General features: G+C 36.2%; 1 protein-coding gene across 1 annotated transcript in view; it reads right to left on the bottom strand.

The window, feature by feature from the left end:
* LOC128644347 (exportin-7-B-like) overlaps window positions 1-18,833 on the bottom strand; it is a 34,405-nt gene extending 15,572 nt beyond the window's left edge. Inside the window, exons 1-5 of the mRNA XM_053697002.1 lie at window positions 18,723-18,833; window positions 13,157-13,303; window positions 12,356-12,449; window positions 1,975-2,141; window positions 1,653-1,718 (exon numbers count right to left, since the gene is read on the bottom strand). Of these exons, the coding sequence (XP_053552977.1) occupies window positions 1,653-1,718; window positions 1,975-2,141; window positions 12,356-12,449; window positions 13,157-13,303; window positions 18,723-18,740 (492 nt within the window). The 5' untranslated portion in view covers window positions 18,741-18,833. The remainder of the gene's footprint in view (window positions 1-1,652; window positions 1,719-1,974; window positions 2,142-12,355; window positions 12,450-13,156; window positions 13,304-18,722) is intronic.
* Window positions 18,834-27,364: the final 8,531 nt, after the last annotated feature.

The raw sequence follows: 27,364 nt of genomic DNA, 5'->3' as shown, positions 1-27,364 counted from the left end.
TCCAATATTAGCAATTCTTTAACAACACCCTCTGTACTTTCTCCTGTATAATTAAGTAACCCCTTATATAGTAACTATGTATCCAACATGAAATCACAGTTGTAGAGGAAAAATAAACGACTTACCGCCCTTCTCAAGATCTAATTTTGCTGTACAAATATTAACTTCATCTTGTTAATGATCTGGTAACTTTTTTTTTTTATACGATTGTATTTGGAGGCCAGGGTTTTTCAAACCTGTTCTCAGGCTTCCCTTACAGGACAGATTTTCAGGTTTACCTTGGGTGAGAGCAGGTTAGTATCCAGGTTTACTAATCAGTTGGTTATGTCACCTGCGCTCCAGTTCAGATATCCTGAAAATATGACCTGTTAGGGAGGCTTGAGTACAGGTTTAAAACCCCCTAGCCTAGATTAATATCTTGGGATGTCTACTTTGAAAATACATATAGTGTTCATAGGTGAATTAAAAAAAAAGAAAGAAAAAAAAAAGGCTCCATTTCTGTTTAAACAGAGTGATAGCAAAAATGCTAAACTATTTTCCGGTACTTTGGGCATAAATAAACTCAAATAAAAAAATGTGCGTGGGAAGAATTAAAGGGACATGAAACCCAAAAATTTTCTCTTTCATGATTAAGGTAGAACATACAATATTAAACAACTTTCCAGTTTACTTCTATTATCAAATTTGCTTTATTCTCTTGGTATCATTTATTGAAGGAGCAGCAATGTACTACTGGTTTCTAACTAAACAAATGGGTGAGCCAATGACAATAGGTATATATATATATATAATATAATTAAATAATAGAAGTAAATTGGAAAGTTGTTTAAAATTGTATGCTCTGTCTAAATCATTAGTTTTTTTGGGGGGGGTTTATGTCCCTTTAAGTCAGTTTTAAGTCAGAAACGTATTGCTACTGTGTAATCCGCATTCCATGTGGGACCTCACTAAGGAAGAGTCAGGAACATCTGCTGGTTTAAATGAACAGCATGATCAGTCCCTTGTGACTGTGCGTATTCTGGGGGGGGCAGCCGCTGCAGTGGGTTACACTGCAACTTTGGGGTGTGAAATTATACCTTTACAAAAAATGTGTGCAAAGAAGAAGATTAAAAGAATGTATGGAGGTAAATAAATATAATTCAGACTATTTACTGCTTTCTTTAATAATCTGAATGCTACTTTTACTCTGGCTGTGTGTCTTTTGTTTCCATGCAGGTTTTTGAAAATCCTTGCAAAAACCTACTTTGAAAGCCTGTCATATACATTTTATTTGTTTTTTTTGCATTTCCATACTTGGAAACACAAACATAATGTATATAAAAAAATAAAGTCAATAATTCAGCAGTTTCATGTATTAATTGGAACAGGTTTTAAGTAGTTAAAAATAAAAAAAAATCATCTGAGCTGCTGTACAGTATTTTTTCATTTGAATAAGGACCCTAGAGTATTGTGTTTTCAATTGCTCAAAACTGTACACCTATCCACCCATATTGCAAGCTCATTTGAGAAGGGTCTCACTTGGTACTCATAGCCTATTGAGAAAATGTATGTTTTATTATGGTCATGTAACTAACTGACAACATTTTACCATACAATAGAGAAAGCTATCACACCATACAAACAACATATAATACTTCAGTCCCAGCACTCACCTGATTGATTTCATTAGTTAAATGAGATAATATGCTGACTCCGATTACACAATATTCTACACTGTCCTGTAAGAAAAAATGATGATGAAATTAGCTGAATTGTGCTCAATATTTTTTCCCTTTTTTAAAGTAGTGGTATGTGTGTGTGAATTGAACACTAAAAAGGTTTAATACTAAATAGTATATTTCAAGGCTAATGAAATGGTGAGTAATAAAATTTACAGAGGATGCTTCGAATGGGCAGATATGCAGAGGGTAAAAGCTATGCTATGTGGGCACAGAATAAACAGTTAATGTGAAGATGTCTTGTCAAATCTCTAACCTGCAAGAAGCGCGTCACATCCACAATAACGCTTCTGAACACGTAGTCCTCTTTCTGACAGTCGAACCAACCCAACTTGGTGATACGAGCATACAGCTGTATTAACGCCTGAGTCACAAAAGAGGCCAGCTTGGGCCGTGTTGCTAGGTATGTCAGTACATAGTTCCCTGCAAAGAAACAGATTTAAAGAAACACGGTATTCAAAGAAGCTAGTCTGGGCTCTCTCCCATCCCAACTGGGATGTTAATTTCTACTGCGGCCTCTTGCATAAAGGGCCATTATAATTTTAAAATGTCATGTTCTAATCCTTTAGAGCATGCAATTTTAACACTATCAACAATGCAATGGGGTTATATACACAGTAGAAATATTGCTCGGGACTTGTGGCGCAATGCTGGTCCTGAGTGGAAAATGACGCTGACCCAATCAGCAGCACTAGTTGCACATCTGAGTCGTGCAACTAGGGCTGCTGATTGGATCTGCGCCAAGTTCCGATCCGGACCAGCAGTGCACCACAAGTCCAGAGTGATATTTTTAATGTGTGTTTAACCCCATTGCAGAGGATAAAAACACAGTGCAATCCTAAAATTTTATGTTCTAACGCAGACACCCTCAAACTTGGCCCTCCAGAGGTTTCGGAACTACATTTCCCATGATGCTCAGCCAGCATATCAGCTGGCTTAGCATCATGGGAAATGTAGTTCCAAAACCTCTGGAGGGCCAAGTTTGAGGATGTCTATTCTAACGGATTAGAGCATGTAATTTTTTTTTTTTTTTACAATGGCCCAATAGATTTTCTATATCCAGTACTGCTAAACAACTTGTAAAAAGTGTAATAAATTTCAACAGGTAAAATGGATCACTGGGAAAGAGTTAAAAAGGAAACCATTTTACAGTACAATGTCCCTTTAATATGGGAAGTATATATTAAATTTGATCTGAGATGTCTTAACTTTGCTGTTCCATCAAACAGGAAACGCACAAATATTAATTTGCTACTTTCTGGTGACAACTGCCTTCAATTTGCAAGATTTTATATAAGATTTTGAAGGCTTTATATCCCCCCAGATCACATATTTAGTTATCTATGTAATGTAACTTAGAAGTTACGCATTACATTTAACACATCCCTTCATCACAGTGTAGATTGCTTTTTTCTTTTTTCAAATTACAAGTACTTTTACCCAAATCAGGAATTCCAGAATCACGCAAAAATCCAGACTTTTTTCATCAGCAGAGTTATCCACAGAACATTTTGCCAGCTGGGAGCTGTGTAATACTTTCTATTATTATAACATTTTCTACTATCCAGAGAACAAATTAATTGCATAACAAACAAAAAAATTCTTGCATTTGCAAAGTGTTCTCAGGCAGGGCGTTTTTGCAATCTGACCTTTCTGAGAGAACTTATCACATGTTTCTTCAGTCTCTTTAAAGGAATTTCTGACGTCACCCTATCTAGTAACATAGGGGACATCTAGGCTCTAACGGTCTGCTAACCTCCCATTGGCTGGGGAAGGTTTACAAATATATGTGGGGGGGAGGGGGGTTGGTCTCCGTGGAGTGCACTTGGTGGGAAATGCAGTGCATATGCGGCAGTGCTAGTATAGTGCTGTTATTGTACTGTTCTTATGTGACTGACTGATTCTCTTAGTCAGCAAGGGCCTCAGCTCCTACAAGCTTACTTGTTAGCTACGGCGTGCTGCCTGTGGTTTGATACCCCCTCCCCACCGGCTGGTGACATCACCTATGCAGCAAATCCAAAAAGTGGAAAACAGCACACCTGAATCTTTCTCTTGTGGGGCACGGAGCAACAGACTTGCCAAGTCCTCAGCACAATCACAAACTTCAAAAAACTCCAGCCACCATATTGGTTAAAAGACCTTTATTTTCTTATCCTGGGTCCATACATACGTTTCAAGCCAATGTGGCTCTTAGTCATGTCATGACATCACCTATGCTACAGGCTATGCAGCAGCTGAGCACAGCCTCCGCACGGCTGTGGAAAGTAGAGAACATGCTAGTAATCGCCGGGTCATCAGAGAAAAGGGTGAGAAAGTAGTGACAAGTCATTGCTAATAATCTGGTGTTGAACCGTTTTGACTGAACTTCCAGATTAGTAGCAGTGACTCGTCCTTCCTTATACACACAGATTGCAGCGCTTGGGGTGTCTGCGTAGTAGTTGTGAGGATTAAGGTTTTCTAGTCAAGGATTGAGAGGAATATACAAGCCTTGGGTATGAAACTTTGTTTTCACATTTTTATAAAGTTTCCTCTTTCTGATGAATGTTGATGTTTATTTGATGCTATAAAAAAATTGTTACTTGATAATATGAATATTTACTAAAGGACCAGTAAATACAGTAGCTTTGCATAATCGACAAATGCATGATAACAAGATAGCACTTAGTATAAACTTCAAATGAGTAGTAGAATTTTTTCTGACAATTTTCAAAGTTATGTCTATTTCCAATCCTCCTGTATCATGTGACAGCCACAGCCAATCACAGATGCATATTGTATATTCTGTGAATTCTTACACATGCTCAGTATGAGCTGGTGACTCAAAAAGTGTAACTATAAAAACACTGTGCACATTTTGTTATTGGAAGTAAATTGAAAGGTTGTTTAATATTGCTGCTCTATCAGAATCATGAAAGTGTAATTTTGACTTGAGTGTCCCTTTAAGTAAATATTCATATAAATCAGTAGCAATTTTATTTTCCGGGTAGAAAACCTGGGCAAGCCAGATTCAGTAGTGGCTGCAGACTAATAGTCTAGACCAAAAACGGACAGGAACTTCAGGAAGCGTTAACATAGAAACTAAGAATTTCCATGTTTGGGAAGATCAGTATGTAGAAAGGTCTGATTATCTCAGAAAGCCGTATGCATGTTTGTGAAGAGAATTTTATCCTTGGCTTATTTTTTAAGCTTATTCTACATATATTAAATAAAACTGCTTGGCACCTAAGATAACATGTAGCTGGATTCAAATATACACGAACATACTTAAGGAATTGTATTTATTTTAATATACAAATAAATAAGGCATCAATATTGCTTACTCTAGATTGTTTAATAAAATGTGCTTAGAAGGGATTTATGAATGAATACATAAACTTGGGAAACACTGCCCTCTAGTGTTATATTATGAAATGTAAGCATTCGTTTTTTTTACAAGGCTTTAAAAGTAGTGAATTCACTTATACAACCCTTTCACGACAGGGTCAATTTGTCTACATCGGAACAACGTTCCTATGATGCTAGGCACGCCCTCCAGACCGCGATCACATCCAGGAATCGCTGTTGGCTTCAGGACAGCCAAACAGCTAGGACGTTCTATTCCGTCCTAACGGCGCTAAAGCCCAGCGCGGTTAGGATGGAATAGAACGCATAACGGCATTAAAAGGTTAACACCACCTACACTTGTAACATTTATAAATCCAGCAGCTTCTAAGAGAGTTTATTGTGGAATCTTCGGACACTCCAAATTGCTAGATAAAAACCCATATTACCATATGTCTGGGGGGAAAAACACATTCTTAATATGTTAACAACACTTCCCAGTAAAGTAACTTTAGTAAAGGAGCAGAAAGATTTTATTTCCTAGGTCCAAGAGCAATAAAAATGTAGTATCCATAGGAAATTCAGAAATAACCTTCTTGCATAACATTAATAGGAACAGGAATGGTAGTGACTGTGTAGCAATAGATACTGACTGAGCTATGTTCACAGTAATAATAAAGCTGGTGGTATCAGTTATAATCTGTGCTTTGCCCTCATTAAATTATCTTACGGTTTTCATTTAGACACCAACAACCAGCCATTAGTACAAATTGGTATAGAAAGCAGACACCTACAAACAGAGCTTGGTTTTTATCCCTGTATGTACTGGATCTATGTACTATTCCAGTATACACAGCTTTCACTCTCCAATTCCTGAAATTAATAAACCACATAGTGGTGAACTGTGGTGATGGTGGGCCTTGGGGGTGCTTAGATCATGTTGCACATGCTGAACTTAAGAATCCAGCTTAGCCAAGAGGCATTTTTTAAACTAGCCTCTTAAAATGGTATCTAAAAGTTGGTATTTTAAAATAAGACTACATATATATATATATATATATATATATATATATATATATATATATATATATATACACATATATATATATACACACATACATATACATATACATATATACATATATATAAAAACAAATTTGTAGTGATATGGGAGGAGCCATATGTGGAAAGGGCTTTATTTCAAGGGGTGGGGTGTAGTGCTCCACCATCTCCAAAATTCACCAGCCGCCACTCATAGGAAAAATAGCTAGTGTGATTAAGTGCATGCATTTGACTTTGCTTCTGTTTACAGACAACACTCCAGTGGAATTGTGCTTTATTTAACCCTTAGACGCCGTTAGGATGTTCCATGCCGTCCTAACAGTGCTGGGCTTTAACACAGTTAGGATGGTATGGAGCGTCCTACCTTTTCTGGCATCCTGCACCCTCCTCCTTTAAGTCAATGGTAAATACAACAGGGGTCGTGTCTACCATTGTAGGCAGACCCCCAAGATCTAATCCAGGCCTTGAAATCACGTGATCGCATCAACGACTGCATGATTTGTTTTTCAAGCAAGTGGATGATAAAGACTTGCCCCCAACATAAAGGGGTTAAATATTTTTCAGGTCTTTGATTAAGTTTTTGTGTTCTAAAATGCAAATGCTAGTCTGTATTTATAATACAACAACTGTATCCTGATTAAAATACTGAACTATCTTTCTGATGGTACTATGTATACAAAAGTATTAATACAAATGATATAAAACTACCTTTACGTTCCATGTATAAACTGTATTATGACAGGTAAATGTTCCATAACTGACATAAGATATTGTTGTTTACACTTGGTCCCATAGCCACACCAAGATTTAGTACCTGTAATTATTTTTTATAACATGAGTAATAAAAAGTACTTCATTATATTTGGCCATATTTTAATGTGTAACTTAACCTAAACCGTCCATCTTGGTTGGATTGTCAACTAAGATCCTTTGTATTTTTTCTGAAAGGTTAGTTCACAGCAGTGCATTTCATATATAATTAGAATCATAATACTGCCAAAGTGCTTCTGATTATCACTGCCACATAGATAACTCTTAAAGAGCTACATATAAGGCTGTAGGCAGCACGCATGCGCATATGCTTCCTACACACTCTCTAAATCAGTGTCACCTGACACAATCAGCACTCACAGCATAGTAGGAATCAAACGTGTGCACAGCCACGGGTTGTGTTTATTTAATTAAACAGTGCTTACTTTTAACAAAATCATTTCTTCCTCAATATACCCCATGGCAACAAGAACCAAGTTCTTGCTATAATTAATTCTGATTCCAGTAGTAGGGCAGGCAATCCATGGCTGCATTATATATGCACTTATTTAAAGGAACAGTAAACACCTTGTAATTACAAGGAATTGCTGTTGTACTGCTATAAAATAACATATCAGCCAAGTATTAAATGTTTTTAAAACAAATTAAGTTTACTGCATTTATTTATCAGTAACCAAACTCCATTTGTCATATTTGGAGGAGCCAATCTGGACTTTAGTCTGCAGACAACAAAGCTAGCCCTAGCTATAATGTTAGTATAGAGCCTAGTTTCTCAACCTGCGGTACGTGTTCCCCTGGGGGTACTTAGGGCATTGGCAAGGGGTACTCCAAGGATCACCCTTCATCTTTTTTTTCCCTGGTGTAGCTATTGTAAACATGACATATCAAAGGAGGCTGTGTTTCTTATATCTACCGTTGAGCACTTCTAACAGGGTAGAGTGTGAGTATTTTCCTGCCTAGGTTGAACCACTGATTCACCTTAAATTGATAAAACTTTAGATTCTGGCTTGTTAGTGACATATGAGGGCTGGAGTTGAGCTTCACTGATATGAAGAGAGAAAGTATATTATTGTGACCACGTGCCAGATTAACGTGCCACTATGAAACAGGTCAAGTGCATCATACTGAAATGTGCCACAGTAAAACGAGACAGATAAACTGTGAATTAAATAGTTATTAAAAATAAAAAAGTGGGTAACAAATATTTTTCTCATGTACAAGAATTTATTTTCTTCTTTTTTAATGTAAGAAGCACATTAAATCGGATATACAGTAACTATTAATGTCAATGGACTATATAACTGTATTTTATGTGTTTATTATTCTCTGCTGTAATACTGCCAAATGTTATGTTCCGGGAAAACATAAAACAAATATCAGATTCCTATATATTTACTTCATTAGCATATCTGATACAAGCTTGTGAAATCTAATGATACACTTGATTTCAATTTTTGCTTATGTAAAAGATCAATAATATTTGTGCTACAGTTGGTGTACATAGAAATCAAATGACTGCCCACAAGGGTACTTGCTACAAAAAGGTTGAGAGACACTAGTAAAGAGTACGTTGTTTTGCAGTTGTCATCTGATAAAACCAATTAGGGATAGATATGAAGCAGAGTTAGCCTTGATAAGTCAGTAGGGTGCAGTTTAAAAGGGACACTGAACCCAACATTTTTATTTCATGATTCAGGTAGAGCATGCAATTTTAATCAACTTTCTAATTTACTTCTATTATCAATTTTTCTTCATTCTCTTGCTATCTTTATTTTAAAAAGAAAGAAAGTTTAGAAGCCGGACCATTTTTGGTTCACAACCTGGGTTGTCCTTGCTGATTGGACAGCACCAATAAACATGTGCTGTCCAGTGTCTAAACCTGCTATCTTGCTATCTTTTTCAAATAAAGATAGCAAGAGAACGAAGAAAATTTGATAATAGGAGTAAATTAGAAAGTTGCTTAAAATTGCATGCTCTATCTGAATCATAAAATAAAAAATTGGGTTTTATTGCCCTTTAAGTTCTGGGAATTGGAAATTACTACATTTTTAGGGCTAAATTACTTGAAAAGGGGGCAAAATAAATAATGAAAGTATATTGGAAATATGTCTCATTATACATAATTAAAACATTTTATATAACAATCTCAAGGTGTTTAATGTCCCTTTAAAACCAACAAAAACAAAGCCTGTGGTTTCTAAAAATAAGTTAAGATAGCAAACTCAAAAGCACTGTAAGCACCTTACAATTAACTAGACATTCTGTTGTCTTGCTATGAAATAACATGAGCAAAGTCTAAACATTTATAAAAACAAATTAGCCAAACTCCTGCCACCACTATCTGAAGGAGCATATCTGGCCTTGCTCCTGGAGAAGACAAGACTAGGGACAGTAATTTGAAACATTGGGATAAGGGAGCTGTTAAAAATTAAATTCAGATATACTAGGGACAGTAATTATGGGGTTGATCACAATCTAATCTAATGGTTTGCAACCGAAAATCACCATTAAAGTCTATGGGGATTTCTGTAGATAAATCATTTGGACACAAAGAATTTTGATCTGCTGTTATCTGCTACATCCAATTAAAGGGACACTGAACCCAAATTTTTTTCTTTCGTGATTCAGATAGAGCATGCAATTTTAAGCAACTTTCTAATTGACTGCTGTTATCAATTTTTCTTCGTTCTCTTGCTATCTTTATATGAAAAAGAAGCTTTTTTTGGGTTCAGTACTCTGGACAGCAAATTTTTATTGGTGGATGAATTTATCCACCAATCAGCAAGGATAACCCAGGTTGTACACCAAAAATGGTCCGGCATCTAAACTTACATTTCAAATAAAGATACCAAGAGAATAAAGAACATTTGATAATAGGAGTAAATTAGAAAGTTGCTTAAAATTTCATGTTCTATCTGAATCACAAAATACATTTTTTGGGGTTCAGTGTCCCTTTAAGAAAAGATATGTGGCAGGGCTGGCCTTGAGAAGTCAGCAATGTGCTTTTTCAGCTCTGAGAATGAGAAAATCCACAATGTATAGAGCTAAATTACATGAAAAGAATGCAAACAAAATAATGAATGTATGTTTTACTATACATTCATTACTATTTACTATGCATAATAGCATTTTTTTTAATAAAAATCTCAAGGGTTTTACTGTCCCTTTAATGCAGACATCCTTAAAGGGACACTCAATCAAAATTAAACTTTCATTATTCAGATAGAGCACGCCATTTTAAACATAGCGCTGCGGAATCTGTATAGCGCTGCAGAATCTGTTGGCGCTCTACAAATAACTGATAATAATAATAAACAACTTTCCAATTTACTTCCATTAACAAAATGTGCAGTCTTTTTATATTTAAACTTTTTGAGTCACCAGCTCCTACTAAGCATGTGCAAGAATAAGTGTGTATGCATTTGTGAATGGCTGATGGCTGTCACATGGTACAGGGGGAGTGGAAAAAGACAACTTTTAAAATTGTCAGAAAAAAAATCTACTACTCATTTGAAGTTCAGACTAAGTGCTATTGCATTGTCTTGGTATCTTGCAATTGTTGATTATGCAAATATACTGTGTTGACTGGTCCTTTAAACTTGAGGTTTTGGAACTACATTTCCCATGATGCTCAGCCAGCTGATATGCTGGCTGAGCATCATGGCAAATGTAGTTCCAAAACCTCTGGCAGGCCAAGTTTGAGGATGTCTGCCACTTCCATAACCCTTTAAAGTTGACAACTTTCATACGTGACAAACTTTTTAAAAGTCCTTTCAAGTGAGTGCGATTTAGTTCCATAAAATAGGATTGATGCAAGTTCTTTTATTACAAAGTGCTCACGCTCGACAATATATGGTTCACAAGATCTAATAAAAACTAGCTCTTATTTTAATAGGATCAGATTTCAAAATATGCATAAAAGAATAAAATGTAGACACCTACAATTTTTGCATGTTTACTTTTAGAAAAACAAATTGCTTAACAAATATTTTAACGTCAGTATGAAGAGTTTTCCCCCTATTTTATTTAGAAAAATATCTGTGAAATGTACAAATATCGTTCTCTTTCATGCATTTCAAGAACATGATCGTTATACTGCATATAAAAAAAAACTTGACACACAAATATAAAAACTAAGCAAAAGTGGGATCATGAACAAACGTTATGAAGTCAGAGGGGACAAAATTCAATTAAAAATAAATCAGATTTATTTTTTCATTGGACAACAAATGTACAAAAATGATTCAAGATATTAAAAGCATGGAGAATACTGTGGCAGTTTATAATATACAAAATGTTACAGTACAACATCACTTTAAATTGTAATGAAAAGTACAACAGAAATATGTTCATTGTGTGCACATTCATCATCAAATATAACTGTGTCCACATTTTTTGAGCTTGAAAAACCTATACTTTATAAATGGAAAGGACTTTACCGTGACAAGACGACTAATTCTCTCTAAGGATTTTGCCAATAAAACCATAGTAAAATAAGCAAGAAAGATTTGATAAAACAACACACAAACAAATCTTTGAAAATTGGTTTGGAAAGGGATTAGATCATGCATTCATCCTCAAAGTGAGTAAGACTAGTCTCTAAAATCAAATATCAGTGTGAGTGTGAAAACCAGGGCTCGTCTTGTTCCCCAAAAGGTGTTAACGAAGCAGGCACACACGGTATCAATAAAACATAGCCTTTATTGTTATAATAATTCAAAACACCATATATGCCATAACGTTTCGACCGTCTCGAGCCATTTTTTATATATAAAATGTACCCTTAACCCTTTCATGCCGGGTTTAATTTGTCTACATCGGAACAATGTTCCGATGTAAACAAATTAAAATCACATGATCGAGCATGTGATCGCGAGATTTCAATGATGGGATCGGGTCAGGGGGGCGAGCCTACAGTGCGAGGAACGTACACCATGACCCGATCCCATTCAGTAAGTGCCGTTGGCTTTAGGAAAGCCAAACGGCTATGACGTTCTTTGCCATCCTAACGGCGCTGAAGCCCAGTGCACTTAGGACGGCATGGAACATCCAGAAAAAGGTTAAAGAGCTGTTAGAGCATGTAATTTTAAGACTATCACCCCCCTGCAGCACAACACACAGTAGAAATACAACTTGGGATTCGCAGTGCACTGCTGGTCCAGAGCTGAATTCTTCACTGATCTAATTGTCAGAGCTAGGCACACGACTCAATGTACAACTAGCACTGCTGATTGGATCAGCAGCGAGTTCCGTTTGGGACCAGCAGTGCACCGCGAGCCCCAAGCAGTATTTCTACTGTGTGTCTAACCCTAATACAGGGATTAAACACATAGTGCTGCAGGGTCATTAGTCTTAAAAGTACATAATCTAACAGGATTAGACCATGCAATTTTTTTTACTATAATGGCCCTTTAATAAAAGAAAACATCACAGAAAAACACATCACAGAAAGCCTAGTCACATGACACTTCACTTATACTCACGGATATCGATCCTCTGCTCCAGTGGAAGAGGGTTACTGCTCCGAGACACCAGTTTAGTGAGGCAAGTGGCAGCCAACAGCTGAGAATATGAAGACTGGGCAAAAAAAAAAAAAAAAAATATATAGAAATAAGTGACAAACCTCTTATCTAAAATTATCATTATGTGCTAGATAAGTCTCACACTGATAGGGACTCCACAAAATAAATTCCCCTTTAAGTTGTGTATTAATTACTCTTTTCTTAATCTTATTAAATAAAGACCATTACGGTTCACGGTCTTATTTTCCTTTCTTTGTTTTCTCTAGCATCATGTGATATTCCTTATTGAGTGTTCTTGTTCTCTTTTTAGTTTCCCAACTATCCCCTTCTTTGCAAATTTCCAAATGAAACTTTCAGTAAGAGGCCCCAGGTTTAGCCCACATGAAGAATACTCCTTACAGCTATCAAATACACTTCCTTTCTAAGATACCTGTGAATGGTCAGTCCCTTTCCTTGGATCCATAATTTTGCAGATCTAATGTACACATTTTTTCTGTTCACCCCTGTACCTTGATAATGTACATTATTAATGAATGTATTCCCAAACCACACCTTCTCCATTACATTAACACTTGATTATTCATAACGCCAAGTTTCATGGACATACACTCCCTCTACAACCTCATTATACGTTCCTTGTATGTCCTTTCAGGTTATTCATTTGCTACCGCCTGTTATGCTTTTCTATCTCCATACACTTATTTGTCCTCTAATTTAACATTTTTCCTTTATTCAAAATGACATTTACTTCCCCATACATACACTCCCTCTTTCCAGCAGCAGCTGACACTTGCTCAGACACTCTGGACTGTTGGTGAACTCAACAAGTGCTTTCTCTGCTTGTAGTCGGGTGCTGGTGTCCGTGGTCTCATAGAGCTGCTTACACAGGTTCTCTAGCTGTGCTAGACTCTAAGATAGAGATGATAAGAGTTAGAAAGTTGTGTTCACTTTTGTTACACACAAAATCACATCATTTAGAAACTAGTTTATAATGGTGGGTCCAATGGAAAATAATAAAGGGGCACAAAAGTTGAAAAATAAAATGCTCTATGTGTTTAGCTTATGGGAGCTAGCTGGTGATTGGTGGCTATGTACATATTATTCCGTTATTGAATGTCCAGAGGAGTTCAGCTAGGTCCAAGTAGTACATTGTTGCTATGAAGCTGACTGATTAATATGTTTTTTTTCTGTACTTTTATGTCCCTATAAATCAGTAACAAAATGCTCTTATGTGTTATTAGATCATATTACTGTTGCACAAATGATGGCTGGTATCTGTGTTAAACCTATAAAAAGGGTTATTAAAAACAATTAATCTTGCACATCAGGTGCACTCTCAGTAACTGAACACCGACAGCGATTCCCAGCTATGTGACAATGCATTGCGGTTCTTTAGCATAGGTTAAGGCAGTGTTTTTCAACCAGTGTGCCGTGGCACACTAGTGTGCCGTGAGAGATCCTCAGGTGTGTCGCGGCAGACTGACAACAGTGCGGGGGTGTCCCTCTTTCAAATTGTGAAATATTGGTAGGTATGTGACAGGCTCATCAGGCATCATTTACAACCATGACATTGACATTCATTCACAGACCATCATTATGATTGTTTGTGAATGAATGTCAATATGTCACGTATAGTTTGTAGGAGGCATGGCATGACAGCACAGTACAGTGTGTATATATGTGTGTGTGTATAAAATATATATATATATATATATATATATATATATATATATATCCTGTATTAGGCTACAATGTGTGATTTTGTAAAATTTGGGATGCTGGTGTGCCACAGGATTTTTTAATGTAAAAAAGTGTGCCACAGCAAAAAAAAAAAGTTGCAAATCACTGGGTTAAAAGGGACATTAAACACCTCTTAGGGCTCGATTTATCAAGCCCTTCGCCTGCCTATGACTGCAGGATCTCACAAGAGAACCTGCAGTCAGTATTTATCAAGCAGCGGTCATCAGATTGCTGCTTCCTAGCCTCTACTCCACCTCTTAGGTGGAGAATTTCAATCTCCCCAGTCTCTTCCGACTTGGGAGATTGACAGCTCCTGCCCGCGTGATTGGCTGTTCGCGGGCGGAATTGCACGCGAGCGCAAAATAGCGCTCACGTGCAATCTTAAATTCCGGATTGCTGCCCACCAGAGGCGAGCTAGGGCGGACAGGGGCGAATATGTATGTCCCTGTCGGCCCCAGCTTAAAGGGACACTGAATCCAAATGTTTCTTTTGTGATTCAGATAGAGCATGAAATTTTAACCAACTTTCTAATTTACTTCTATTATCAAATTTTCTTTATTCTCTTAGTATCTTTATTTGAAATGCAAGAATGTAAGTTTAGATGCCGGACCATTTTTGGTGAACAACCTGGGTTGGCCTTGCCGATTGGTAGATAAATTCATCCACCAATAAAAAAAGTGCTGTCCAGAGTACTGAACTTGCTATCAAATAAAGATAGCAAGAGAACGAAGAAAAATTGATAATAGGAGTAAATTAGAAAGGTGCTTAAAATTGCATGCTCTATCTTAATCACAAAAGAAAAAAAATTGGGTTCAGTGTCCCTTTAATAAATCGAGCCGTTACTGTTATGTAAAACTGTGCTCCCTTTAGAGTTCAAAAATATTTTTCCACCTATTCATTTGCAACATTTTTAAGAAAACCTTAAATGCCAAATTTGGGTTTTTTTCTAGGGAATGTAGGAGCAGCAATATTTGACACAAATGCAAGAGTTGTTTAATGTCCTTTTAAACACATAGGGGTTGATTACAATCCTTTAGAGAAGTTTTATCTAATGATTTTTCTAAAAAATTCAACATTAACATCCATGGAGATTTTTACAGGTAAATAAGCTTTTCTAAATGATTGCAACTGACTCCATTAGATACTAATGAGCACTCATACAGTAAAAAAAAAAAAACTTTAAAGGGCCACTAAACCCAAAATCTTTCTTTCATGACAAGAACATACAAATTTAAACATTACAATTTACTTCTATTATTTATTTTGCTTCATTTTTTAGATATCCTTATTTGAAGAAAAAGCAATGCACATGGGTGAGCCAATCACATGAGGCTTCTATGTGCAGCAACCAATCAGCAGCCACTGAGCATATCTAGATATGCTTTTCAGCAAAGAATATCAAGAGAATAAAACAAATTAGATAATAGAAGTAAATTAGAAAGATGTTTAAAATTGCATTCTCTTTCTAAATCACGAAAGAAAAAAATTGGGTTTCATGTCCCTTTAACAGTGATGGCTAGCGTTGCCCCCCCCCCCAGGTGTTTTGGAACTACATTTCCCATAAGGCTCAACTAGACTGCAGAGTGACTAAGCATTATGGCAAATGCAGTTCCAAAACATCTGGGGTGCCAAGGTTAGCCATCACTGCTCTAGAACATTATAACATTTTAATACTGGAACAAAGTATAAAGATTAGCAATATAAAATTATATGATTTCATGTACTAAATCTTTAATGAGGTCTTTGCAGAAGCGTGACTTTTTACAACAGGTTTAGCCCCCCCCCCCCTAAAGTTAGCTGAATGTTAAGAGAAAATATCACTACAGTATATCAGATAACGGGGTATAGTGTTAAGAAAAATTGAAATATCTTTAAAGTCCCGAGATAACATGGGCGGAGATCTACATATATTCCCTCTGCATATTTCAGATAAGCAAAGGTTGGCTATGAGAGGATGACACAGCAATCACGCAAAATGTGCATATTGCCAGTTGGACATTTACACACACGTTTTAAATTGTATGTAAACTCAGCAAAACTTTATTACTAAGTTACGTATCATTCGATTTGGGATTCCCACCCTTCACGTAATCTCACTCTTACAAACGGCAGACCATGAAAACAGCTTTTGGGACATATTTCGTGATGGCTAACCAACTTTATCAAACATATTTTCTGTACTGTATGTGCTTTTGTTGCTTTTTATCATTTTTACTTGTTTTGTTTTAGCATAAAATGTTAAGGGATAGAAAGGTCACAACTGAAATGTGCATAAATTAATTTCAATGTGATATATACTTCCATTAGCAGACTAACATACATATATTGTGACATGTTAAAGGGATAGAAAGAACAAAATTAAAAAGTACATAGGTGCATTCCAATGTGAAATAGAAGTATTTTGCAATATACTTCCATTAGCAAAAATACTTCTAGTAAACGTTATTATCGTCTTTCTGCGGCATACACACATATCCTGTGAGTGCTGTGCACCAGTATTCAAGGTCAGAGAGTGGTGTGTATTGCTTCTGTGAAGACGTAATGTGTGCCATACAAGCCACTGCTGACTCTCTGACAAAGTGTTGAGTTTAAATAAAAGTGCACAGCACTCGCAGGATGATATGTGCGTATGCCGCAGAAAAACAGTAATACGTTTTACTAGAAGCATTTTTGCTAATGAAGTATATTGTACAATGCTTCTATTCCACAGTGAAATGCACCCATGCACATTTTAATTTTGGCCTTTATATCCCTTTAGCATGTCACACTATATGTATGTTAGTCTGCCCACAATTAAAATGACATAAACAGAACCCAATAATAAACTATATACACGTTACCTAAAAGAACTTATCTTATTGAAAACACCAAACTGCATCCAATGGCTACCACTACTTTATGAATGTGCACTCCCATCAACTGGATACCAAAATGTTCCTATACAGAACTATGTCTACTATTCACAACTTAATTCAAATATACAAAATACTGCAACATTTTTTACAATTCAATACAAACCACACAAAGAAACTACAACATACTATTCCAGTATAACAAAGAAAGTCATGATTACATCACTTTTATGCTGTAAAATGCTTAATATCCTTAGCAAGGGTTAAAACCGGCTTGCAAAAGATTATTTGTTTATTAAAAACACGAATAAATTAGAGAATTGCATTATCAGTCTAGAATATTTATTTAATTAAGGTTTCATTTAAATTTATATATAGAGTTTGGGATAACTTAAAACGTAAACATTAGTTTAAAAACTATGTTTCCAAATGAATAGCTAAATTTTAGTATGCAAGTTAGGAGTTTGTGTAGCCCTGTTGCCTGCAGCCAGAAATGCCAGTGCATCGTAGTATTAATAACCCTTTAATGAAACTAGACCTACACATCACAAGCGAGCAGCAACAACAAAAAATATTCCAGTTTTGACCAGTCACAATGCAACCTTTGTTAGAGTCAAATGTAGAATTTAAACCAATTTGCTATTTCACAAATTCCATGTGTTCTAAAATATTACTTCATTTTCTTATTATATATGTTTTATTATTATTTTACTTAGGGAAATATAAATCCCTTCCAGTCTTATTTAAAAAAAAATTGTGACTTGCAATATTTTGGGAAACTGTCTCATATAGATTTGTCCACCCCTTGTATATGTTTACAATAAATTAAAACAAACACAGAAGCATAAAGCAACAACAATAAAAAGCATGATAAAAAAAGTTTTGCATTTCTGTTTTTATTATAATAAAATTTAAAACACCCAGTTAATCATTAAAAAGTATAAGTATACAAGTAATGGATTCTATTGTAAAAGTATCATATTTACCAAAGATAATTAAGGACAACAACCAAATTACAGCAATGACATTCATGAATAGACACAGTAATACATTACAACAAATTAACAATTTGTAGTGTTTTGACACTTAACTGACAAAATGATATCTTAAAAGTTATAATAATAAACATTTCTTAATTGATAGCATACATATTAGTATGAATTTCTTCTAGCGTCCAAAGCCAGGAACAAAATATAGTATAATACAATAAACTACACATGGATCTTTGTTAAGTAAATGCAAATTAGTCCATTTAAAAGATATATAAATTATATTCAATAAAAAATGTTTGCATCAATCTTTACCAAACAAAAGTCCATAGCCTTTAATATAGATATAAGTATAAAAAGTACTAATAAACTTTTCCAAAGGAACATAATTCACTATATAGGTAGTAAAATGCTGTCTCCTGTCACTTTACACACAGCATCTTTGTATAAACATAAGCCTACAAGTTCTTCTCATAAAGTGAATTCATTATACACTACCGTATATGAATATATTATATTTGGTACCTCTATATTTTTATATTTACACAGCACCCCCACACTGTTTATACACACTGTATACACACACCAGGCCCAAGGCGCCTGTCACACTGTGTTTACAAGCTGTGCCCCTGTATTTACATACGCATTGAATATCAACCGATCTGTAAGCTGTACTCACAATAAAGTCGCAAGCGCTCCAGGTACCATCGCAACACATCACCCCATTTTGCTCAAGAACCCCCTCACCTGCACAGGGTCCGCCATCTTGCTCCATTCATGCTCCTCTATCCCCCGAGGAAAGCACTGCGCATGTGCAAGACCTCAGCCATCTCAATGCGCAGGCGCGACTTAGGGATCCCCGCAACCGTAGACAACAGAGCAGAGTATGGGTTCCTTAAGTCAACCATATTGGGAAAGACAGAAGTTTTCGGGATGCCATGTTGTTAAAGGAAAGAAGAGTATAAGTATGCCATCTTAGTCAATGGAAGAAGCGTGTTTTCCTTCTTCAAGAAGGGAAGAAGTAAGCTTGGTAAAATGAACTCACGAATGATATCTCGTTAAAAAAAGGAAACAACACGTCATCGCAGTAAAAGCTGAGTAAGGGAATCAATTGGTGCAATAATACAAGATGATTCTGACATTTAGTGAATACGTAAAATCGGTTTTCAGAAGTGGTCCAAAATATATAACACAGGGATCCCACTAGATGGCGCATTTGCGTAACTATGGGTTAACAAAGTTGTATAATCTTACAATTGGTCACGTAACCCATCACACAATCATAGATAAATTTAAATACAATGTTGGCTGGAAAGTAACATATTTTCTTTTACATCTGTTATATGGAAAACTTTTTTTTTTTAATTTCAACAGTAGACAACATAGAATACATGATAAAAAAGCAATTCAGTAAAATATGAATAATCTTTAGATGGGTGTACCAGTAATCTCTTATTTTAGCGAATTAGGAGAATCTGCTAATTTAGTAATGAAAAAAATCACTATAGTTTACTTTTCAAAGGACAATATTATTATTCCAAATACAATAGGAAAAGCCTTATATGTTGGACAAGCAAAACTGTACAGCCCTCTCTATAGCACACAGCTTTATACAATGTAATACTGTTATAATTTTATTGCAAGACAGGAGGCTCTTATTTTGCTTTACTGAAAGCTCCAGCACTAAAACACTAGAACAAAAAAAGAAACAATGTATTATAATTATTCTTTATTTATAAAGCGCCAACAGATTCCGCAGCGCTGTCCATGGGTACAAAGATAAAAGTAAAAGGGGGGTGTAAGATATCCCTAAATCTGTACAGAGAAGGGGTCCTGACCAAACCCCAAATGAGTGAAATGACAATTTAGATGGTGAGTACAGCGCCAAAAAGGCCTGGGAATGGGGTGATCGCCCTAAGGTATTCAAAGGTATAGAGTACAACTACTCTATTGTGTGCAGTGGAATATATTGCTACCCAAATAGGTTAAAAAAACGATTGTTTAATACAAAGATAAGTTTAAAAAAGAGATAAAAATATACATACAATAAAATTACAACTAAATACAATAGTTGTACAATTACAAAATTCCTACATTAAAATTTGCAATGGTAACAATTAGGATTCATGGATCCATGATAGACCATAGATTGCTGGGTAGAGGTGAAACAGACTGTATGATAGTTAAGCAAAGTAATTTTCAACCAGTACAAACTATAGCCTAGTGATGCAAAGAGATATATAATTAGTGCAAACAATATCAAAATTCCTTGTGATATGATTAAAAAATGAAATAAACAATTAGTGTGCAATTGACACTGCAGTGCACAAAATGACAATGTTAAGCAAAAAAAGGTGAAAAAATGATGAAAAGATGAAGTGAAGTAACACAATGAATGTGAAGCAAGCCAAAAATGAAGTAGTTAAAAAAGAAATCCAAAAAAAATGTGAAAAAACACAATGATGTTTAACAAATGTTAATGATGATCAGAAAAAAATTATTATATCTTATTTGTAATCCAAATGAATAAATCCAAAAATTGAAAATAAAGTCAAATAAAAACCTTGAATCCTAGTGATGGAATCCCCTAGACAAATCCCTAGAAGCGGTCAGCTGTTAAGTCAATATCCTGAAAACGTCCCTGTAAAGAGAATATAAAAATAGTGTAATACGTCCACAATAAAATAATGTCCTTGAAGTGGTGCTTACCAGTGGGTCAACGCGTTTCGGCCCTGTAACACGGCCCTTTATCAAGACTGGTAATGTAATCCAAATAGTACCTTTAAATATCCTTATTGTAATGGGCGTATCTGTGATCTTAATCCAAACAATATAGGTGTTAAACGATAGTTCCCAGTTATGTTGTTAGTAAGAAGGTTCACAATAGTAACAACATCCGGTTTTAAACTTCCGGTTTGGATTAAGATCACAGATACGCCCATTACAATAAGGATATTTAAAGGTACTATTTGGATTACATTACCAGTCTTAATAAAGGCCCGTGTTACAGGGCCGAAGCGCGTTGATCCACTGGTAAGCACCACTTCAAGGACATTATTTTATTGTGGACGTATTACACTATTTTTATATTCTCTTTACAGGGATGTTTTCAGGATATTGACTTAACAGCTGACCGCTTCTAGGGATTTGTCTAGGGGATTTCATCACTAGGATTCAAGGTTTTTATTTGACTTTATTTTCAATTTTTGGATTTATTCATTTGGATTACAAATAAGATATAATATTTTTTTCTGATCATCATTAACATTTGTTAAACATCATTGTGTTTTTTTCACATTTTTTGGATTTCTTTTTTAACTCCTTCATTTTTGAATTGCTTCACATTCATTGTGTTACTTCATTTAATTTTTTCATCATTTTTTCACCATGTTTTCACCTTTTTTTGCTTAACATTGTCATTTTGTGCGCTGCAGTGTCAATTGCACACTAATTGTTTATTTCATTTTTTGATCATATCACAAGGAATTTTGATATTGTTTGCACTAATTATATATCTCTTTGCATCACTAGGCTATAGTTTGTACTGGTTGAAAATAACTTTGCTTAACTATTATACCGTCTGTTTCACCTCTACCCAGCAATCTATGGTCTATCATGGATCCATGAATCCTCATTGTTACCATTGCAAATTTTAATGTAGGAATTTTGTAATTGTACAACTATTGTTTTTAGTTGTAATTTTATTGTATGTATATTTTTATCTCTTTTTTAAACTTATCTTTGTATTAAACAATCGGTTTTTTTAACCTATTTGGGTAGCAATATATTCCACTGCTCACAATAGAGTAGTTGTACTCTATACCTTCGAGTACCTTAGGGCGATCACCCGATTCCCAGGCCTTTTTGGCGCTGTACTCAACATCTAAATTTACAAAGATAAAAGTACAGTACAATACAATATAGATAGAGCATGCAATTTTAAGCAACTTTCTAATTTACTCCTATTAGCAATTTTTCTTCGTTCTCTTGCTCTCTTTATTTGAAAAAAAAATAAAAAATAAAATAAGCTTTTTATTAGTTCAGAACTCTGGACAGCACTTTTTTATTGGTGGATTAATTTATCCACCAATCAGCAAGAACAACCCAGGTTGTTCACCAAAAATGGGCCGGCATCTAAACTTAAATTCTTGCATTTCAATAAAGATACCAAGAGAATGAAGAAAATGCTATAATAGGAGTAAATTAGAAAGTTGCTTAAAATGTCATGCTCTATCTGAATCACAAAAGAAAAAAATTGGGTTCAGTGTCCCTTTAACAAACAAATACAGGGGGAATTAAGGGCCCTGTTTTTGTGGGAACTTACAATCTAGATGTGTAGGAGGGTAAGAAACAGGAGGTGGGGACTGCAAAGGTGGGGATTATGTTAGTGTGGAATTAGATGAGGGCAGCTATTAGGCAAGTGTAATTAATTTGTTACTGATTTGGAGATAGGCTTCCCTAAACAAAAAGGTCTTTATGGAGCTTTAAAGGAGGAAAGGTTAGAGGAAAGTCTGACAGCTCGAGGAAGTGCGTTCCAGAGGGTTCAGTGAGGAAGTATAAATAGAGAAGAGTAGAGGACCCAGAACAGAGACTTGAAGTACTCCAACAGACAGAGGCAATGGAGAGGAGTCATCGCCAGCAAAGGAGACAGAAAAGGACCTATTAGAGAGATAAGAGTGGATCCAGGAGATGGCAGTATCAGAGAGCCCAAGGCAGCTGAGAGTCCGTAGGAGAAGGGGATGATCAACGGTGTCAAAGGCAGCAGACAGGTCAAGTAAGATAAGTATTGAGTAGCGGCCGTTGTTTTTAGCAGAAAAAAGATTGTTAGTAACCTTGGTGAGGGCAGTTGAGTGTTGGGGATGGAAGCCAGATTGCAAGGAGTCAAGCAATGAGTTGGAGGACAAGAAGTGGATTAGGCGATCGAAAACTAGTTTTTACAGGACTTTTGAAGCTAGCAGAAGCAGTGATATGGGGCGGTAGTTTGCAGAAGAATTGGGGTTGAGGGAGGGTTTTTTGAGGATGGGAGTGACCTTTGCATGTTTGAAGGAAGATGGGAATGAACCGGTAGTAAGGGATAGGTTGAATATATGAGCTGGAGTGAGGGTAAAAGACATAGAATGTATTAGATGTGAAGGGATAGGGTCAAGTGGGCATGTAGTAAAGTGTGAGGAAGACAATAGGGAACTCACTTTATTCTCAGTGGTTTGGGGGAAGGTGCTGAGAGTGGTGAAGGGGGTGGCCAGGGGCGGAGATGGAAGGTTGCAGTCTTGTGTTGGGATATTACTTCGGATGGTAAGTGTTTTGTTGAAAAAGTAGTCTGCCAGGTCTTGAGCACTAAAGGCAGATAAAGGGGGTGGTGCAGGTGGATAGAGGAGATAGTTGAAAATGGAGAAGAGACATTTAAGGTTTGAGGAGTGAGTAGATATAAGAGAAGAGAAGTAGGTTTTCGTGGCTAAGTGAAGGGCAGAGGAGTAAGAATAAAGAATGAACTTATAGTGGAGGAAATCTGGTTCAGAGCGGGATTTCCTCCAATGTAGCACCCCCTTAACCAATAGGGGTTCAGTGACCAACATAAAGAGAGTCTCTCCCACTTGAACTTCCTCTTTCTTTACTGCTCTCCATCAAGAAAGGTGATGTACAAAAAAGTTCTGCTTTACCTTATGTAAAATTAAGATTCCTTGAATACCAATCGTTCACTGAGAGTGGTTATTCTCGCCCATCTCTTCCTCTATTATTATTACTATCTTCAATCTAGATCCATCAAACTTTTCTTCATTTTATATCTATAAGAACAGGAGAAGTGGACCAAGCGCTACACCCAGGGCCTTAAGCTTACTAACTATATAGCCTCCTAGTAGGCTAACAATACAAAAGTTAAAATGGGGAGAGAGTAAGCGCTAAAAAGCTTAAAAGGCTAGTAAAAGGTACATTTTAATACATATAAAAATTTACAAATGGCAATCAGACGCATGGATCCATGTCTGACTTAACAAAAAAAAAATATATATATATAATAAACAAATCTAAAAATATCTAAAAATATCCAATGGAGTATAGCATGTGACGCTGACTTAGTGAGCCAGTGATGAGGAGTTAGGACATGTACATTCAATAATATAAACAACCTAAGTGAGTGATTGAGTGCACACAATAGCTTTCAACAAAGAAAAATAGCATTCACAAAAAATAGTGTTCACAAAAATTGGCGTACATAAAAAATGTTCAAATGTTCAACCGGTTATATGTAAGTGAATCCAGTAGTGTTTCCTCCAAAGTGACGTGTAGAAATATAACGTGAAGTCAATAATAGTAGAATGTAAACGTTGAGTGGGTCAAATTATTGTGGTTAAGCTGCTAAATTAAAAAATTGTAAATCCGTGAGGTGTATAAAAATAAAAATAACTTGTGAAAAAATCCACGTGGAAAACTTGAATTCAAATGATAAACAAAGGTCAAAAATCAAAAGACAAAAATCAAAAGACAAAAATATCAAAAGACAAAAATAGAAAATCAGTGATAATATTAAAAAGCACTAAAGATCTAGTGAAAACAAATCCTTAATTCAGATGTTAAAAATCCTTGGTAAGATCCATAACAAACAAATACATCGATAAAATACCTAAAAGGGAACAAAAGAGAAACAAATAGTGCAACACTGTATATGATATATAATATGATATATAATATAGGTAATTAAAACCAAGCTCACCAGTATGCCAACACGTTTCGGCCTAGACTAGGCCTTTCTCAAGACTTTCCACGTGGATTTTTTCACAAGTTATTTTTATTTTTATTTTTATACACCTCACGGATTTACAATTTTTTAATTTAGCAGCTGAACCACAATAATTTGACCCACTCAACGTTTACATTCTACTATTATTGACTTCACGTTATATTTCTACACGTCACTTTGGAGGAAACACTACTGGATTCACTTACATATAACCGGTTGAACATTTGAACATTTTTTATGTACGCCAATTTTTGTGAACACTATTTTTTGTGAATGCTATTTTTCTTTGTTGAAAGCTATTGTGTGCACTCAATCACTCACTTAGGTTGTTTATATTATTGAATGTACATGTCCTAACTCCTCATCACTGGCTCACTAAGTCAGCGTCACATGCTATACTCCATTGGATATTTTTAGATATTTTTAGATTTGTTTATTATATATATATATTTTTTTTTTTGTTAAGTCAGACATGGATCCATGCGTCTGATTGCCATTTGTAAATTTTTATATGTATTAAAATGTACCTTTTACTAGCCTTTTAAGCTTTTTAGCGCTTACTCTCTCCCCATTTTAACTTCATTTTATATCTATCAGCTTTAACAAAATATAACTTAATTTTCTAGATTGGTTTCAACAGTTTCCTAAACTGTTCTATCCTATTTCACATTTTTATATTGGTGGTTTAGCGGTTTTGTTACCGAGCACTGGGTTCCAAGTAACCTCCTGTAGCTGCGGTGTGTTGCCCAGTCTGTTTCCCGCAATTGTGCTTAGCAAAGTGGCTGGCGGCCATCTTGGATACACAAGTCCCTCTTAGGCTGGATCACATGTATCACGTCACATGACCGCAGCCATCTTGATGCATCATACGCAGTACGGGTTGTATAGCGCAGCCACTATCCACCAATGATTTTATTATTATTTATTACTGTTATTAAAACACTATACCACCAATAATTATCTGTTTTATATGTTAACAGCTAACACTTCATCTTTGCTATCTATAAGATTTATTAAGGAACACACATTGTTAACACGTGTACATTGTAGCGGTAATTATTTAAATATAGGTTATAAAGTAACCTTATCATAATTTGCTTACTTTATTATAATTCTTATTGCAGAAACTACAAATCGAATCAAAAAAATTTCCTGCGCTCATAGAGCAATATTTGCCAATATTAACAACTCATAGGCCCCAATTTATCAAAGGTCTTGCGGACCTGATCCGACACTGCGGAACAGGTCCGCAAGACTTCGCTAAATGCGGAGAGCAATACGCTCTCCGCATTTAACATTGCACCAGCAGCTCACAAGAGCTGCTGGTGCAACGCCTCCCCCTGCTGACTCGCGGCCAATTGGCCGCCAGCAGGGAGGTGTCAATCAACCCGATCGTATTCGATAGGGTTGATTTCCGGCGATTCCTGTCTGCCTGCTCAGAGCAGGCGGACAGGGTTATGGAGCAGCGGTCTTTAGACCGCTGCTTCATAACTTGTGTTTCTGGCGAGTCTGAAGACTCGCCAGAAACACGGCCCTTCAAGCTCCGTACGGAGCTTGATAAATATGGGCCTTATTCTTTATAAATAAGTGATATTACTGACCCGGAGTGTTTCTACCCTGATTTATCTGCATTACTCACTGAGCTTCCTGTGCAGGCTTTAATATTACTATTAAAATACTATTAAAACATTTTTTTACTATCACAACTTTCAGTGATATTCCTTAACAGGATTCCTACAGATACACTATGTCTGATTCAGAGCAGAATCCTGTGACTGACCTGCAGGCCCTGGTAGCTGCTTCTGTAACTCAAGCCATGTCCTTGGCTATGGGGAATATATCTACCCTAGTTAAAACTCTAATCCAAGAAACCCTTGACCCAGATACCCTGGCACAAACCCCTCAATCCTCATACACAGAGACGGACTCACGCTCTAAGAAAAGAACCACCAAAACAAAACATTTGGATGAGAACCCCTCTTCTAAGTGTACTAAGCCTGCCTTAACCCCCCTTCATGTGGTAATAATAATGGAGCCACCCTTTAACCCACCTAGACCAAATATGGCATTACGCACTACATCTCCCGCCGCTCCATACTAGATTAGGTGGCTACCTTTCAGATAACTCTGACTCCCCATTCTCCTACTCAAATTATTTTGGACCCTATGGGCCAACCCATGTTCGATCCTGACTATATTTGGCATCTCCGTTCCATATTGTCAAGTTTCTACAACACTGGCTCAGGAAGCCCCTGCCTAACGCAGCCCATAATAAAATGTGAGTGGAATGCCCCTACCATGTACTTCCTGATTCGGTGTCAGCAACTCCAGAATTTTATCCTACTATGATCACTTTTATGACCAGGGGCCAGAAGGGGCATTGACTGTTCCCTCAAGTCCGCTCAGGACAAACTCCTGGTTATTGTTGGACCTCTTACACAAATTATGCAGCTGGCAGATTAGGCTCTTATCTCCTCACAATCCCTGGACCCTGAACAGGTCCACGAATGGGCTCCATGAGCTAAATGTCTTTTGGGCAATACGAACGTAGTGCAGGTTTAGGATCAAGTCGAGAAAGGCTCTATCTCAACTTGATCCTAAACTTGCCGAAATGGCACGCTTGAAAGGGTGTTCCTCAGACAAAGGCCTCCTT

The sequence above is a fragment of the Bombina bombina genome, unplaced genomic scaffold, assembly GCF_027579735.1.
Source record: "Bombina bombina isolate aBomBom1 unplaced genomic scaffold, aBomBom1.pri scaffold_1185, whole genome shotgun sequence".
Lineage (NCBI taxonomy): Eukaryota > Metazoa > Chordata > Amphibia > Anura > Bombinatoridae > Bombina > Bombina bombina.
This window is presented reverse-complemented; position numbering and strand designations above follow the sequence as displayed.